Source organism: Ursus americanus, chromosome 12 (genome assembly GCF_024610735.1).
Source record: "Ursus americanus isolate L20-20 chromosome 12, mUrsAme1.1.p, whole genome shotgun sequence".
Classification (NCBI taxonomy): Eukaryota; Metazoa; Chordata; class Mammalia; order Carnivora; family Ursidae; genus Ursus; species Ursus americanus.
In genome coordinates, this window is record NC_142138.1 from 67696728 (window position 1) to 67713971 (window position 17244).

General features: G+C 46.5%; 2 protein-coding genes across 2 annotated transcripts in view; one reads left to right on the forward strand and one right to left on the reverse strand.

Annotated features, from left to right (window-relative positions):
• Nucleotides 1–17244, forward strand: part of LOC123802716 (uncharacterized) — a 389246-nt gene that overhangs the window by 15159 nt on the left and 356843 nt on the right. The gene's annotated exons all lie outside the window — the stretch shown is intronic.
• Nucleotides 6994–16867, reverse strand: LOC148109219 (NBPF family member NBPF4-like). Its single transcript, XM_087865735.1, has 9 exons — nucleotides 16848–16867; nucleotides 16027–16222; nucleotides 15277–15391; nucleotides 14964–15015; nucleotides 14013–14203; nucleotides 12909–12960; nucleotides 11944–12134; nucleotides 9420–9659; nucleotides 6994–7199 (listed from the first exon to the last, which is right to left on the reverse strand). Exons 1-9 carry the CDS (start codon nucleotides 16865–16867, stop codon nucleotides 6994–6996), a joined length of 1263 nt encoding a protein of 420 aa, XP_087721861.1.

The following is a 17244-nucleotide window of genomic DNA, read 5'->3' on the forward strand; positions in this document are numbered from 1 at the left end:
CAAGGGACCCCCGCCTGCACTTTTCTCTTCAAGCAAGGAACAGCTATTCTAATCACGGATGAGAAAATTTATCAGTAAGATGGGGATAGTGGCTATCAACATACATGATAACATGTAGAAAAGCACCTTACATGCTATTTAAGAACAGTTCACGGTTGCCTGGGTGGCTCAGTTGGTTAAGCATTCAACTCTTGATTTCAGCTCAGGTCATGATCTCAGGGTCCTGGGATCGAGCCCCACGTTGGGCTCTGCACTGAGCATGGAGCCTGCTTGAGATTCTCTCTCTCCCTCCCCTCCATCCCTCCCCTCACTCACACTCTCTCTCTCTCTAAAAAAAAAAAGAATGCAAACAATGAATCATGGAACACTACATCAAAAACTAATGATGTACTATATGGTGACTAACATAACATAATTTAAAAAATTAAAGTAAAAAAATTTTGAAAAGAACAGTTCAAATGTTAGCTGCTGATGTTCTTACAAGGTATACAAGCACAAGCATATTTTTAAACAAATTTGAATAAGAAATATTAGATACAGATGACATTTGCTCTGAATGACACAGACACTGTTGGGAATCTTTCTTTGGACTTAACCAGTCATCTTAAATGGAAAGAATCAGCCCTGAACAACTTACTTTCTTCATGCTTAAAAAAAATTATTTAAGAATTGGTGCTCTGTGAGATCTAAAAATCTGGGGTTAAATGGAAAAACATGGCCAGAGGTTTTTGGTTGTACAGGTCAAATCATTAAACTGAGATTAAAGAAATAGCCCAAATTATTTTCCTCAGAGGACAAAGAAAAGGCAAACAATTATTTTAAATGAGTGTATTTTTGTTATGGTATTTATTTATAGCAATGAGATTTGCCTTGTATGTCACATAAAGACCATAATTTTTTAAAAGCTCTTCTCTTTTCAGTATAGTTGTTTTCCAAACACTACATTAGACACTTTGAGGAAGTGGCAGTCTTCAGACTGGAGTTTTGCTGCCCTCTTCTGGGAACATGAAATCATAGCCCGAGAAATAACCTGAGAAATGGACCTGAATACTGCCACACAACCAGACCAGGCAGAAAACGGCCCCATCAGTAATAAAATGATCACAAAGGAAGGTCGTTAGCTTCCAGAGGAACGAGCAGAATTGCATTGATGACCACTGCTTTCCTTGAACAGTTAGAATAGTCATGATAATAGTGATACACTGTGGTACTTAGAGATCCCTTCATGGCTCATAAAATCTTCGCGACCGTTATTGCATTTTTACCTGCTTTTATCCTCAAAGAGTGCACGTGAAGTGGGTGAAGCAGGTCTCATTCCCACTTTCCAACCATAGGAAACTGAGGCACATGGTACCTAAGTAACCTTAAGCCTTACAGCTACAGACTGGCAAGCTGGATTTAGAAACCAAGTCTCCTGGCTCTGGGTTCAGTATTTTCCAGCCTTCCCCACCACGTTCCCCACAGACCACTGCTGCATGTGACGGCGGTAGTTTGTCTCTGTTGTGGTTTCATATAAATCGCTATCCTTTTCCAGTAATGTCCATTTTACACTACGCTGTTTACCTAACTGATGAAAATAAATATACTGTTCTGTATAATTCTAGCAAGGCTACACTGCTATTGCAGCAAAAAGGACAAAAACAAACATATCTACATAAATCCCACAAGCAAGTGGATGGGCTGTAGCAGAACTTCTTAAACTTTTGCTCAAAAGTTCTTTAGTGTTTTGTTTTGTTTTTAAGAATCTTCAGCAAGCAGACTTCTGCAATAATAAGTCCCAACTCTGCTATGGGGAAAACTGAGTTTTGAGAAAGATGAAAGAAAAAATAACGACGAAAAAAAAAAAAGATGAAAACAACCAAGAAAAACCAGCTCGAGAGTCAACGTACTTTCATTCTAAAGTTCTAACTGTGCAAATAACACGCTTTGCATATTAATGTAAATGGCCGAACAAAAGGCAAATAAATATGCTCTTCAGTCCTCACTTTTATAGGGCTTACTACCTGCCTCTGCATGCCCAGCCCAACAAACCTCACTGCCTACCCACACTACTTGCAAGGGCGTCACTGGGAGTTTGGCAGGTGCAAACTGCCATCGGTTGCTCACAACTAAGCCTTAAACCAGTTTTTTTTTTTAAGTTCTTTTTTTAAGATTTTATTTATTTATTTATTTATTTATTTATTTATTTATTTATTTATTTAGACAGTGCACACAAGCAGGAGAGGGGCAGAGGGGGAGAGAGAGACTCTCAAACTTTGCACTGAGCCCCACACTGGGCTCAATCTCACGACTGAGATCATGACCTGAGCCGAAATCAAGAGTCGGGTGCTTAACTGACGAAGCCACCCAGGCCCCCAAACCAGTTTCTTAACTCTAGCATGGTAAAATATGTCTTACTTTATATGGCATGGTGGTCAAGGTATTTATAATTGAACTGGAGTCACTTTTTCAGATGGCAATTTGGCAAGGGGTTGAGTGACATGAAAAGCTCGCTTAATATTATCCATACAATATACAAGCGTGATGCCTCTGTGGCCAACTGAAAACATCCCCAGACCGATATCTGCCAGTCTATTTGACTTTTGTACTTTCTCTTCAAGTCAAATTTGTCTCCACATCTTAATCTCTTCTCCCTCTTCACCTTCTTACTTCCAATTGTTTCTGCCCTAAACATTCAATTTCATTTGCTGTATTATCTCTCTTCCTTTTCTCCAATGTCTTCACCATATATTGCTAGAATCTTCCTGTTTTTCCTTTATTTTGTTTTTCTGTTTCATTTGCCTTTTCCCCTTCCCATCCCTTATTTAAGGTGGGGGGGAGGGGGGAGGCAGGGAGGGCCAGAGGGAGAGAGATAGAATCTCAAGCAGGCTCCACACCCAGCACGGAGTCTCAGTAAAAACTCATTGTGCAAGTACTTTCTATTCAGCCACGATGTCCATGTGTGCAGGTAGTAGAAAAAGAGTATTCAATACACAACACTCAGGGAGTCCTGATTCCATCACTAGGAGTCTTTGAAGGTGAACTTCACCCAACGAGAGATGACTGGGAAATTTTGGCTTTCGAACAGCTGGTCACTGTTGAATAGACTCAATTGTAGATGTAAAACAAAAATCTGGGAGTGGAGCAGGTGGGAAAAATAGGAATAAGCAGCATCTGTTTCACTGGGTGGAAACAATAGTATACGAAGAGTCAGGTTAAGACGGAGGTAAAGAGAAAATAGAATAATGTCAAACGTTTGAGGTTGAGGGGTCACTTACAACTTAGAAACTGAATGTGAAAAGTTTGACAAGCTAATACGGAACCAAAGATGCCCAGAAACTTTTGGTGCAATGTTCAGCCCTACCTCTACAACCTTCTTAAACACCACACTCACATATAGGCACACATAAGAAGAAAAGAAAGCAAATACCACAGAACGACAAACAGATGAAATTTTTCCCCCATAAGTTAACTATAGCCTAAAAGAGATGGAGACTCAGTGTTAAATATGGCGAGAACAACCAAGAAGATTTACTTTACTGTATACCCTGATACATCAAATCAACCATGATAGTAGGGATTAGAGCACCAGATGCAAAAAACACACGAGTCGAATCGTTGAACGCTACATCAAAAACTAAAGATGTACTATATATTGGCTCTTTGAACATATTAATTAAATAAAATTCACAAGTGCACAATGATTGTCAAAACAAATACTTTAATGATATAGAATGGGGAGGAAATATTCTTTTCCACAGCACAATGCCAGCAAATACACATTGTATAGGAAGGATAAAGTTAGATAGAATTCTTCCAATGTACAAACACAGATACGGTTATGATGCACCACAGGGATCATTACAGATGGCAAAATTTTAGAAAAAGACTTTAGAGAAGAAGATCTTCATACATTCTCAGAGAACCCCTTGCCAAAATGCTAATTTTAGAAGAAAATCATGTGTCCTGCTATGAACAGATCTGATAGGCCCTCCATAGCAAAGTAACCAATGAAGCTGTCACAAGAATGGTGATGGGCAAACTTGGACCCTCTTGGTCTCCGGGTGGGCTGAGCTGGGACACACACAGCGTTAACTATGGAGTGTCCTGGCCAGAGGGTTAGGCTGAATTTAGTCAGGAGGAAATGATCAGACAACTTCAGGATGTAGACCCTTAAGCCAAGACATCTGACTGTCCCCTACAAACAAGGAAATGTCACCACCAGCAGACACAGCCACCTAAGGGTGAGGAGATGTTTTGGGTTCAAAAGGACTAAAAAAAAAAAAAAAAGGAACACATTCTTTTTAGTCCTTTGGAACCCAAAATATCTCTTCTCGCTTGTGTTGTCTCTTCTATGTGGTGACACTGACTGTTTGAAGAAAGTCCAGTCATCTTGTTCAATGATCTACATTCTCAAGTTGTCTGGTAACTTCCTCATGCTCAAATTCAGGCTAAACCTTACCAGCAAGAACACCTCATAGTTAATGCTGTCTGCTCCTAGGGCAGCCCATCTGGTGGCCCAGAATGTCCAGTTTGACCTGTGGTCTTTTTCCATGGTGCTCCTGACTCAGGTTCTCTGCAGGGTGGAATTGAGAGCAGCAAGACTTAAGGTCTGTCAAAACTGTGTCATCTAGTCAGGCATTGGTCTCCTGAGGGATTTCTCACAACTGGAGCTGAAGGCTAGAATCTCTCTCATCAAAGCAGTCTTTTGCAGTCAAAATCACAGAGAATGGCTTGTGACTGTGATGTTGATTCTCAGCAAAGGATCCCACCTGTGCTGTGTTTGGGCTTTAAGTTGATTTGCTGTTCTAGATTTCTTTTCATCAAGTGGAAAATGATGGGGTTTTGTGATGGGGTTTATGATGGGGTTTTCTTCACATGAGGAATCTCTTAGTTTCTGAAGTACTTGGTATCTGAGAGAGAAAGAGAGAGAAATCAAATGTGAGTCTTGGTCAGATGGCTGAGCCTGGAGGGGTGGCTACCTGGTGACAGATGCCAGGAGCAAGCTGAACCCCTGTCCAGAAGGAGCCTAAAGGGGGGAGCCGCAGGCAGCCTGAGGGGGAGAGTGAGAGCCACAGGTCAGAAGTAATACCTCACTAAACTGAGCGTCAGCCTGTGTTGCAGGATCCAGGGACCCCTGTGCTCCCCCACTCCCCAGCGGAAGCCTGGTGATATCCCAGCTCAAGGCTGCTGTGAGCTTTGGCCAGATCCCAACTACCCCTTCCTCAGTAGCCACTTCACTCTTGAGCCCCCTTCATCAGAATCCCAAGTGATGGCTTTCTCACACCTCCCAGAGAGGGATGCACCTAGCACCCAGCACACACGTTCAGAAACAGACTTTTGTAGGAAGGAGGGGACCCTTGGCAGACAAACACACCCCCTTCTCACCCTTGTCCCCGTCTTCTGAGGAGGAGGCCAGGCTATGGAATGAGTCCCAAAATGTCAGAGCCAACAGGGGCCTCAGCGTATCTCCAAGTTCCTTTCTGCCATGTGCATATGAGGACCTCCTAAAGCCATGTGACCTGTGTCTGAAAACCCTGGACTGAAACCCTGGCTCAGGCCCTGTGCAAACATGTGGGGAAAGGGAGAGGAAAGCCTCTGATCTGGAGGTGTGGGCAAGCAGTAGACATTCTTGGTCACTTGGCTGGAGAGGAACAAGCCCAAAGGGGCAGAGGAAAGAGCTCAAGGAGGAGAAACTCAAAGGGGAATTCACAAAAAGAGAGCAGGGGTGTTACCATGGCCCTAGTCATTTTCACTCAGGGACGCCAACATTCTCTGAAGGTAATCTCACACAGGATAGCCCTTAGGGCATTTCTAGGACTATTCTCAATGCAGAGACTCACCAAACTCTGAAGTGAAAATGAAAACGCATTCGTTTTAGCTCTCTAGATTCTCATCCCTTCTTTTCTAAAGTTTCCCTAAAGAAAGAGTCTCTCAGTGTTTACCCTGGTATAAAGAAGGAATTGCAAATGGGTTAACATAGGAGAATGAGACCTAAGGTTCTTTACTGAGATGTTGTATAAGGACAAAATTTGATTAAAATATTTTTTTTTCAGTCTGCAGTGAACGTGCAGGGGGCTGTGAAATCCACTCAGTGACTAGTGAACTGTCGATTTCATTGTCATAGGAGTAGAGCACTAAATTCTTTGACCTTTGATCAGGGAAGAGATTATGTTTTGGACTCTGGGTATCTATGTAATATTTATTTTTTTCTTTTCTTTTTTCTTTTTTTCTTTCATTTTCTTTTTTTACTTATTATTCTGTTTCGTTAGCCAGTGTATGGTACATCATTAGTTTTTGAGGTTGTGTCAAATGATTTATCAGTGACGTATAACACCCAGTGCACATCACAACACGTGCCTTCTACATTATAGGGGCTGAGGAGAAACCTAACTCCAGGCAGTCCGGTGTGGCACTCCCAGCTGTGACAGGTTCTCATTTAGTTTTTCTCATGGGGGCTCTTTCTCCTCAGCTTTAGCACTTCTTATTCACATGGAGAAGTTGAGGGTTACGTGTCCTCCTAGGTCAGATTCCCTGAACGACCCAGGAGGAGAGTCCTTTTGCAAGTGACTCATTAAAACAGTGCTCCTGGGAGCATGAGGCCTCAGAGTTGGGCAAGCAGGGAAGGAAGGCAAAGAAGCCGAGAAAGTGTGTGATTTCCGGCAAAGTTCGCATGTTTGGCGACATGTTTAACTGATGCTGCTCTGCTGAGGAGGGCCATGGGGCCTGCTTCCCCGTGGCCATGAGTGGAGGGGAGAGGGGATCTCAGGACGGCCCCAGCAGGAACACAGCAGAGTTCAGATGCAACCAGGTGATGGAGATGGCAGGGCCGGCAGGGTGGCAGTCCCTAGGGAAACAGACGGAAGCCCAGACAGAGGTAGCACCAGCTGTGGGAGTGACCAAACGAGGAAGACAAGGCAGTGTGAGTGTGTTGGGGGGTGCAGCTATCATCTGAAGGACAGCAATAGGAATCCATGCCCCAAGAGCCACAGGGGGCGTGATTACCTCCGTTCCCTAAGCCAGAGGGCCACGGAATCTGCATGCGAGTCTCCACCGGCCAAACTGCAGTTTTCTCTTGGGAATCTTCTCTTCCATGACACCGAGGGCTTTCCTGTGGCCAAAGACTTGACACTCACACTGGCTGTCCCTCGAGGCCTCAGCGGCATCGCCCTCCAGCTTGGGAGGGTTCTTCACGTAGAGGGAAGCATCCAAACCCAGCTCTGGAAGGAAAAGCACATCAACAGGATCTGCTGTTATTCATGATCTTTCTGATCCTCCACCCACACTGACGTCAAAGGACGACATCGGACAGAAGGAGCAAGGCCATCCGAGTATTCAGAGGGGAGGGGAAGCCAATGGACACGCTTTGATTATTTCCTGTTTTGTTCATCTCTCCCACACTACCTGCATGGATAAGAATGCCAGAAGGCCAAAGTGCTTGCAGTTGACAAAAGTGAAATCAGAGAATCAGAACTGGTAAAAACAAAGAGTTCCGGAGAAGAAAAGACAAAGGCAGGGCAATCAGGCTGGAAAGAGGCTGTGCTATTGGTGGGAAGAGACTGTAGACATCAGCTAAAGTCAAAGTTGAAGGGAAGCCTTTGGGGAGCAACCAGGGAAGAGAAAGCTGGGGAGTTGACACAACACGTGTCAACACGTGGTGCACTTCATACGTGTACACTCTGGATAATACACACACGGATTATACATCGTGTATGTGACCTGAGATACAAATGTGTGTGTCTGTATGTACATATGTACCTAATTCAGTAAATGATTAAATAGGGATCTGGGGGACACGGAACCTAATATTCTAACCTCCCTTCTGGTCAGTTGAAATTGGAAAAAATACACAAATCCAAGGACAATGAGGAAAGGGGTGGAAGAAACAGGTAACCTGTTCAACACCACGGAGGGATTACAGGGGGGAGCAGGTGGGAACAAAACAGAGTAAAACCATCTGCCATGGCGTGACAGTTTGTATTCGCCCCCAGTTAATAGGGGTGTATCACAATCCCCAATGTGATGGTTTTGTGGGGTGAGCATCGGGGCGGCATCCCCCCTAGGAGGGATCCGTGCCCTATAAAGGAGACCCCGCAAAGCTCCCTCACTCCTGGGAGGACAAGGGAAGAAGGCGGCCACCTCCGAACCAGGAAGGCAGTGTCACCAGGCCCCAAATGTGCACCTGTTTGATTGTGGTTCTACCGCACCTGCAGAACTGTGAGATCACAACTTCTGTTGTTGACAAGGCAGTCTGTCTGTGGCATTTTTTTTCTCAGAGCCGGAATGCACAAAGAACCCAGCATGGAGCCTGGTTTCCTGCTCAGGCCTCTGTGGAAGTTGAGTCACAGAGAGAGGAACTGAGCCAGCGGGGTGAGTCGGGGCCACGACAGTGGGTGCCATGGAGAAGTGACAGAGAGGCTCGAGGGGGAAGACAGTAAGTACGTCAAGTTCTAAGGCCCTTGTCGGGGCTGTGCTTCCCCGAACACTCCCTGAGCTCTTTCTCTGGGGCCTCTCCCCGGTGCCATAGTCTGCTGCTTATGTCACCTCCAACTGAGAACTGCATCTCCTCATTTCTCAGGTAGTTCTGACAGAGGAGCCCCAGGCCACCCCAGGCTCCAGGACAGGGCACTGAATGCAGGAGGTTAAGGAACGCACGACCCAGGGGAAGGTCAGAAAGCTCAGTCTTCAGGAAATCTGAGCAGAGGTGGGTCCTGATGAAGAGGAAGCTGGGGACGAGGCCCCAGAGATGAGGGGAGATGATGAACTAGACGGAGGATCAGAGGAGAGAGTGACGTGTGCACTTCATGTAAGAAAGGGGCCACTTATGTCCTTAGAAAAGGGAAAAAAGAAAAATAAGTGGGAGACAGTGTTGTGGGGCCAGTATTACCATTGTGACTGTGAGCACTGAACAGGGAAGATTGCCTTGAAGATGTCATAGGAGAGAAAACTGGGCACAGGAGCCTTTCTGAGAAAGCTAGGGAAGATGGGGTCCAGTGAATGTGGAGCCGCTGACAACTGCCCCACCCCCCATGAAACAATGCCCCGAAACCATTTGCCGAGTGCTAAAGCCCCACAGCGACCCACAAATTAGACATGACAAATTCATAGATGATGTCAAGCAATTTCTGTTGAATCAGGCCCCCCAGAATTTATGCCGTTTCTTCTTTCCCGTATCGATGGAATGGAGATACTAGTTTTGCGCTTTCCGATGAAGGGGCAGAGGGGAAACTAGGTAAGAGGATGAATAAGTTGGCCACTTAAAGAGCTAGGAAGTTGCAAACCCAGGACCCGGGGCAGAGCTGATACTAAACACCGGGCTCTTGCTGACCTCGCTGGATTGGAGCATCATGGGGTTCGACCTCACCCCGTTGCTGCCTCCAGCTACAAGTCTGTGACAACCAACATAGGGACTAGAACTTCCTACTCCCCGTCCCTCTCACCTTGGAAGAGCGGCCATTGGTTCCCAGAACCCATCTTGGCATCTAGGCTCCCGATGGCAGAGGAGAGGCCGAGCCTGGCTCTGTTGTCACAACAATCCAACTGCTGTTCCAGCCGCTGTCGCAGAGAATTGGCCACCTGGGTGCTTGGCTGTGTCTGTGCTCCTGACATTTGCACCTTTGCCATTTGGAAACTCACATTTCCACTCGATGGGCCCTGGTGATGGGGAGCCTGCATCGGGGCTGAAGCAAGAAGAGATTTCAATGGGATCCACCCCAGGGCTCCTTAGCTGAGCACTCCCAGAACACCCATGTCTGATGTCCCTTCCGGTCTGAGACCCCACCCTGCGAGCAGGTACAAAGGTAGACACCATGTGTATGAAGGAGATGTCAGTGTTGTGTCCGAGCCTAGGGATGCTGAAAAGGCAGGTGCCCAGCCTGCAAAGTCCCTGAGGTGAAAATCACCCCTTTCACTCCACCAGGCCTTGGCATGGGCACACAAGTTCATTCCTATCATTCCGTTAGTCATAACCTTCTTCCTACAGCCTGGAGAGAGTAGGTCCTAGAGAGTTCTCAGGGCATGGGGAGAAGGAGTTGCCAGTGGGAGCTGGGCAGCATTACAGGGGTGCCAGGCAGCCAAGTGAAGAGCCTCCTGGGGACCCCTCATGACAACAGAAAAGGCCCGGGACCTCTCAGCTCTCATTGCTTTTGTATGGAGCCTCATGGAGACATTGATCTCTCAGAGGGGCTGGAAGAGCTACTGGCTCTGCTCACAGGACAGAGTGACTGACAGGGTAGGAGTTGGCAGATGTGTGGCAGGGTCACAGGGATCTCTGGGGGCAGTCTTGCAACTTTTTTGTTTACATTTACAACTGTTTCAAATAATTTGGTACAAAAGGAGAGAGGACAGGACCAACCCCATCCCCACATAGGCCCTGACAGGACCGAGTGGAGACCAGTGTGCAGTCTGAGCTGGTGAGGGTCTGAGATCCTACTAACCACTGGCCAGGGGTCCTGGGAAAGTGATATGACGTTGCTGAGTCTCAGCACCCTCGGCTCTCACAGGAGATGCCACACCGACTGGAGAGTGACCTGTGAGGACACGAGGGGCTCCAGCACAACAGCGCTGCTGCTGAGCGGGCACGGAAAGGGACGTGGCGGACAAACGAAGCAAAGTAACTGTGTGTTTCATTTCTGCTTCCTGAATTGCTGTAATCCTGAGGAGGCCTTTGCTTCTTGGCCCCTCCGAGAGGAATGGGAAACAGGGGAGAAGGTGGTGCTAGGGTGGAGAGACTGTTAACTGACCAAAAAGATGAAGGAAAAAAATGTTTCATGGCCAATTTCACTAGACAACATTGACACAGTGAGGAACCTCATAGACTCCTTGCTGCTCGTACAAGGTGATTTGATGAGCAAGGAAAGTCGGCTAACAACGCAAATGCTTCTCCCAGAAGCAAAGTCCGAATTGTAGCCTGAGTGGGAAGAAATGAGAATTGGGTGTTAGCCTGCACTCCTGTGCGAGTGTGACCCAAGGGGGTCTTGCTGAGCAGGCAGCACTTTTCTGAAGATTCTGAAGAGGGGAACAACTCTGCTTTGCTCCAGAATGAGGCCAATACCCACGGCAGGTGCACGGACCGTTGATCCTTTACATGACATTATGCTACCGAGAGCAACACTTGACGGGGAGAAAATCACTGAAGCTGCACACAGGGTGGAAAGGACACCATCCGTGGAGGATGGAAAACCAGGGCTAGAGCTTCGGCTTCACTGAAACCACGGGGTCCAGCTAGGACTGGGTGCTCGGGATCTTCTATCTAAATGCTGAGCATTCTGGGCTCCCCAGAAGCCAAAACTTTGAGCTCAGCAACAATATCACAGATACTGCAAATATGGAGCACATGCAAATCTGTGTGGAGAGCCAGACAGTTTGCAGGACACTACACCAGATATACAACTGGCAATAGAATCTCATGAGTAGCAGAAGTCGGTTCTTACAAAAAAAGAAAGAAAGCAAGAAAGCAAGAAAGAAAAAGGAGAGAAAAGAAAGAGTCCTGTTACCCAGATATCTACAGTTGACATAGTGGTGGCTGAAGGTTTGCTCTCTTCCCTGCATTTCTCCTCTCTAAACTGACTTGGTACCAAGGGCCTGCACTTGGGAGGGAGCTTGGTGGCAGAGGGAAGTCTGGGACAGAAGGAAAGGAAAATTGTCTGACCCACATGATGCCTTTTCTTTTTTTTATACACTCCCCGCCCAGTGTGGAGCCCAACGTGGGCCTTGAACTCACAACCCTATGATCAAGACCTGAATGGAGATCAAGAGCTGGATGCTTAACCAACTGAGCCACCCAGGTAACCCAGTGTTTTTGAAATGATATCCAAGAGCAGAGTTCAAACCAGTTTGAGTCTCCAGGATCTGTTGGCAGGGATGCACATCTCAGCCAATTTAGGTTGTTGGATACAGAGAAGACAGGCTTCCTGACCTCCCCCCCACCCAGGATGTTGTGCCCCTCACAATGGGAGTACTTACCATCCACATCCAGACCCAAGAAGGGTTCCTGCTTATCAAATGTGAATGAAGCACTTGTGTAAGGTCTGCAGGTGTCTGGCGGGTCATGGCCAAATGAAGAAGTCAAATAACAGTCATCCAGGGAGTCCTGTGGGTCTTCATTTTCTTCTGTCACGGGCAGCTCCCTGTGGAGCCTTGTGTGACAGTCAGGACTGGAGATGCAACAAGAAAGTTGAGTCAACATGGAGTCCCAGCTGCTTTGGGCGGCAGGGAGGAAGCACTGGGCATAGAAAAGAAATGCGAAGTCTTCTTCCCATGAACCTTTCTGCCTCCATCTGGGGCCAGAGTGTGGATGTACCGGGGATAGATGAGGCAGGCAGGGAGGGAGCAAGAGCTGGAGGGGCCCAGAGCATGGCCAGAATGGGAGACTAAAGGGAAGGAGTCTGAACCACCCCAGCACACAGCAGTCACAACACACAGCACGCTCAGAAAACAATAAAACCAGCATCAACACTTTTGCATACGTTTTGTTGACATTTACAGAAAGCACCAAGACAACCCCAGACTGGCAGCATTGTAGATTCCTAGAAAGCTCGTGTGTCCGAGGCCTACTTGTCTAAATACTGAGATATGAATTTTTTTACACACTTTTCTTGCCATGAATTCCTGCCAGCGTCATAATGTGAAACGAGCAGAGACAGATGTGCATCTTAGGCTGGACTCAATACAAAGAGAGACCGTGAGAATGCAAGAAATCCTGTGATTGGTTAGTATACCTGTGTCAATGGCCTGAGCTTCCAAATTTGGGACGCAGAAAGAAAGGGTCCTATACGAGTACCACAGTGAAACAGAGAACATTGCTAACGGACCATTTTATGGGTGTCTGAATGGGTGAAATAGGTACATTTAGCACTTTCTAGATTTGCCGAGAGCCAAGATCCCCAGACATCACCACTGCATTAAAGCCCATGATTCTTCAGAGTTACCTGGCATAAATCCGTCCTTGGTCTTCTTCCTCCACAAGATCATTATGACTGTCTACAAATAAATACAGACAGGGCCAGTCACGTTCAACAACACCATGTGTACATTCCAACTAAGTATCCGATACAACTAGCACATGGACTGTGTGCCCCTTAGCGGGGCAGCAGGATATTGTGAGAGTAACCATCCAGGAGGCCTCAGGTAGTGTCTTGGGAATGTGCCTTGGTCTGCTTTCCTGAGCCATTGGGCATGAGCTCCCTGCTGTGGTAGAGCCACATCTCAAGAGTCTGTGTACAGTGTGAAACATGTGTTTTGCCACAGATTTTGGGGAACAGCTTACCTACATTCTAAAAACTTAGTGCAACCTTCTCTCATTACCTTATGCCATGAGATAAATGGTTTAAGGGAATTTAGACACAGAGACCAAACTGATGGATGGAATCTGCAAACCCTCTAATCAAAAGAAACCTTTTGTGTACAATTCTTTGTGCTTACACACATATGAGCCATGCATGGGAGGGGCAAAGGCCAGAATCAGCTGTGCTTCAAGGAAACCTACAGCAAGCTGATGGTAGAGGTGTTGATGACCTGATACTCTGATGACAACTCAGTGTAGACAGCCAACATAGAGGACACAGACACTGGGAGTCAGAGCAGTCAGGCAGGGAAACAACAAATTGAAAGATGAAGGTAAGGCTGCCAACATCTTTGGACAGGTACAAAAATTCAAGAGACAATATTCAGCTATGAAAATGAGAACATTGCAGATGAAGAGAGTATTTAATGGAAATCAGGAACAAAGAAAGAGACCTCTGCATGTGGAGCACAAGTGAGTGTGAGCTGTCAATCTGCCTTGAATCGAATGTCCTAACTTCTGTCAGAAGCCATAAGCATGGCCTGAGATGAGGAACAAAGGGCAGGTGCCTGACTCACCTGAGGTTTGTGCTAAAAAGTGTATCCTAGAGCCTGACTCAGATCCTTATGTCTACTGGGCTTCTACAGAGCGATGACACATTTCTGCACAACCAGAGGTTGGGATCCCAAAAATAGGGGGTCAGCTTGGGAGTCCAGTTGGAGCTTTATCACCTTGACAATGGAGGACTCACTAGCTACTTCCAGAGCAGAACAGATGTCCAGATCTTCGAATGAGGTGATGTCAGCCTTCCTACAAGTCCCGAGGGAGTCAGACAGGTCAGGAAGGGCCGAATAAGTCAAATAGCATTCATCCAGAGAGTCACATGGGGTATCCTCTTCCACCTCTGGCAGCTCTGCGGTGAGCCTGGGAGGGTCGGGAGATCTGAAGTTTAACACAAGAAAAGTAGACACCCCAGCATCCTACTGTTTTGATGGGAGGCTGAGAAGTATACTCATAATGAAGGGGCACAGCCATGATTAACAGCAAAAACTATCCTCCTGTTACAGGGACAGAGTGTGGCTGCTGTGGGGGCAGTAGGGACAGATAGAGAACAAAAGGTGCTCAGGATAGTGGCCACAGAGCTAAGCTTCTGAGCAACAAACTGAACGACTATGGAATGGAACACATAGCTCACAGCGCACATGGGGAATCCTAAAGGTGGCTTCAACACTTTTGCATAAATATTGTTGATACTACCTTGGGTGACCAAGTGAACACAGGCTTTAAAAGACAACATCAACATGGAGAGACCTTGTGTCGTTGGTGCCTCTTTCTCATCCTGTGATATGACGTGAAATTTTTTTTAGGTATTCTTTGGCTATAACATATCCTCGGTGTGGTAACACCAAACAGGGAGAGGCAGATAGGCCTCTCACTCTCGTTTTACCAAAAGGAGTGAACAGGTGAATGCAGAGAATCCCAGTGACTGCTAATTCACGAAGTTCCACCCCCTGCAGGTTATTGAAGTGAAGGGGTCAGTAAATGGAACTTAACCATGTAACATGTGAAGCCACACTTCATGGTTAAACAAAGGTACTTTGTGATTGGAGAACGGAAAAACAGGCATGTCTGGCAGTTTCTGTTTCTTCCTTGAAATGCAGTTTAACCACTGAAATAACAACCCAGGCTTCTTCAGAGTTACCTGGGGCCTATCGGGTCTTGGTCTTCTTCCTCCTTATGAGAGATCTGATTTTCTGTAAATACATAAAGACAGGGAAGTCATTAAGCAGATCCTGCTCGGTACATTAATAATCTAGTGTCTAATGCTAGCCAGGCAATCAGATATGCTCAATGTGAGAACAGGTTAGTCAGAAGAATATTCAGGGTGCTTCTGATATTGTCTTATGATAAGTGGCTTGATTTCCTTGCCGGAGGCATTGGGGAAAATTTCCTTTTTCTAGGAGATCATCATCACGGTTGCCCTTGCCTTAAGTCTGTGCAAACACTTTACTTACCTTTTTCATACAGATCTGGGGAGCCAACCTCCATGCATTCTAAAAGGATTACTGCAGAATTCAGCCTCTGCTCATCAGAGAGCCTGCTTGTTAAAGACGTAGTGGAATTTATACACTGAGAGTGAACAAATGGAATGCAAAGAAAAACCCTCAAATGAAAGTGAGTGTTTGGCGCTACACAGAACACTGTCTCAATTCATGTGGTGGGGAAAAGCAAAGCACAGCTCTGCTTTGGGAAACATAAAAACAAGCTATCAGTGGAGGGACTGAGGGTGGGTTTTCAAACAACTGTTTAGGAAGACAAGTCAACCCAAAGGAAAGACAGAGCGGGGCTTGGAAGAGCAAAACCAGTTAACCCTGGACAAGAATGTCAACTGACAGTGGCAGGCATAGATTCGTAAAGGACGTGGCTAACAGATGAAACGTAGAGCTTATTGAAGGTGAGAAGAGAGGTTTCATCCAAATTAGGTCTGACAGACACCTTCTGCGCTCATCTTGCTCAGGTGAGTTGAGTGTGGCCCAATGACCTGACAGAGAAGCCAAGATGACATGGGCATGCCCTGGACTAGGAAGAGAGCAAAGCTCCCTGACACACCTGACATTTGCGCTTAAAACTTAATCCTAGAGCCCAGTTCAGATCAATATGTCTCTACAGGGCCTCCCCAGAGGGATGACCTCTCTCGGCACAGCAGAGGTCTGGGGTACAAAGAACAGGAGATCTATGTGGGTGTCCAGTTGGAGCTTTATCACCTTGACAAAGGAGTACTCACGGGCCACTTCTAGAGAGGAACAGACTTCCAGGTCCTCAGGTGAGAAGATGGCGGCGCTCCTGTAAGGCCGGTAGGAGTCAGACAGCTCGGGAAGAACCGAATGTGTCAAGTAGTGATTATCTGTAGAGTCCCGTGAGCCGACCTGCTCTACCACCTCTAGCAGCTGTCCGCTGAGCCTGCAGGGTGGGGACAACCGAAGATTAACCTGAGAGGGATCTGAAATCCTATGTCCTGTCTGGCTTTGATGGAAGGGACAAAGGAATGGTCAAGAAAGCAGAGAGGCTGACCCATACAAGAGAGAAACAACTCTTCTTGTTTGAGTGCGACAAGCTCTGTTTGTCACAGGAGCAGCAGATAGAAAGGACAGTAAGTGCTCAGCGCACAGGCCAAACAGCAAGCTTGTGAAGAAGGAGCCTCAATTATCTCTGTGCCATCCAATCATGACTCACTACACACAGAGTCTCAGAATGGTGGCTTTCCCCCTTCCTGTCAAATGGCATCCAGTTCTGCATGGAGTGGCCAAGCGACTGTCCCAGCTATCTCATCCAGAAAGGCCTCTTTCTCTCAATATCTGGCACAATAGTACATGTTTGTCTTCTTGCTGTGATATGTTCTTGCTAGGAACACATGTCAACGTGATAAATCTAACAGGCAGAAAGAAGACATGCATCTCTCAAAAAAGCACAGAGGAGAGAATGAGCGAGCACAGTGATCCCTGTGACATATTAGTTTACCTGGGTCGGCTGACTGTGGGTTACTCAACGAGAGAGGTAACTAAGAAATGGGAAGCAATCCAAGTACCACAAAAGAACGGAAAGCATTGTGAAAAAGGATAACTTGTCATGGACCGAATAGATAATATAGTTCTCTTCAGCACTTTCTGCTTTTCCCTGGGTGCCACTTTTGAATTCACAGCCCCCAAGAACTCAGAATTACCTGGGGGCAACTGACTCTTGTCCTTTCGGTCCCTCCTGATCAATTTGGTTTTCTGCAAATAAAGGAAGAGAAAGAGTTACATGACACAGACTCTCCTTCACAAATGCCCACTCTTAGGTCCCATGTAGCACAGGAGAGCAACAGAAGCAGATTGAAAACAGGCAACCGTGAGAGAACTCATCCAGGAGGGCTTAGGAGGGCCCTGCAAGCAATCACTGGCATTGCTCTCTTAAGCCATTAAACAAGTGACCCTGGTATGACA

Excerpts from the sequence above, each read along its gene's own strand:
- LOC148109219 (XM_087865735.1), bottom strand. The coding sequence starts at position 16,867 with ATGCTTTCCGTTCTTTTGTG. Across the intron at positions 16,223-16,847 it reads ATGCTTTCCGTTCTTTTGTG|GCTCAGCGGACAGCTGCTAG; the intron begins GTACTTGGATTG and ends CCCACCCTGCAG. Across the intron at positions 15,016-15,276 it reads CCCAGATCTGTATGAAAAAG|AAAATCAGATCTCTCATAAG; the intron begins GTAAGTAAAGTG and ends ATGTATTTACAG.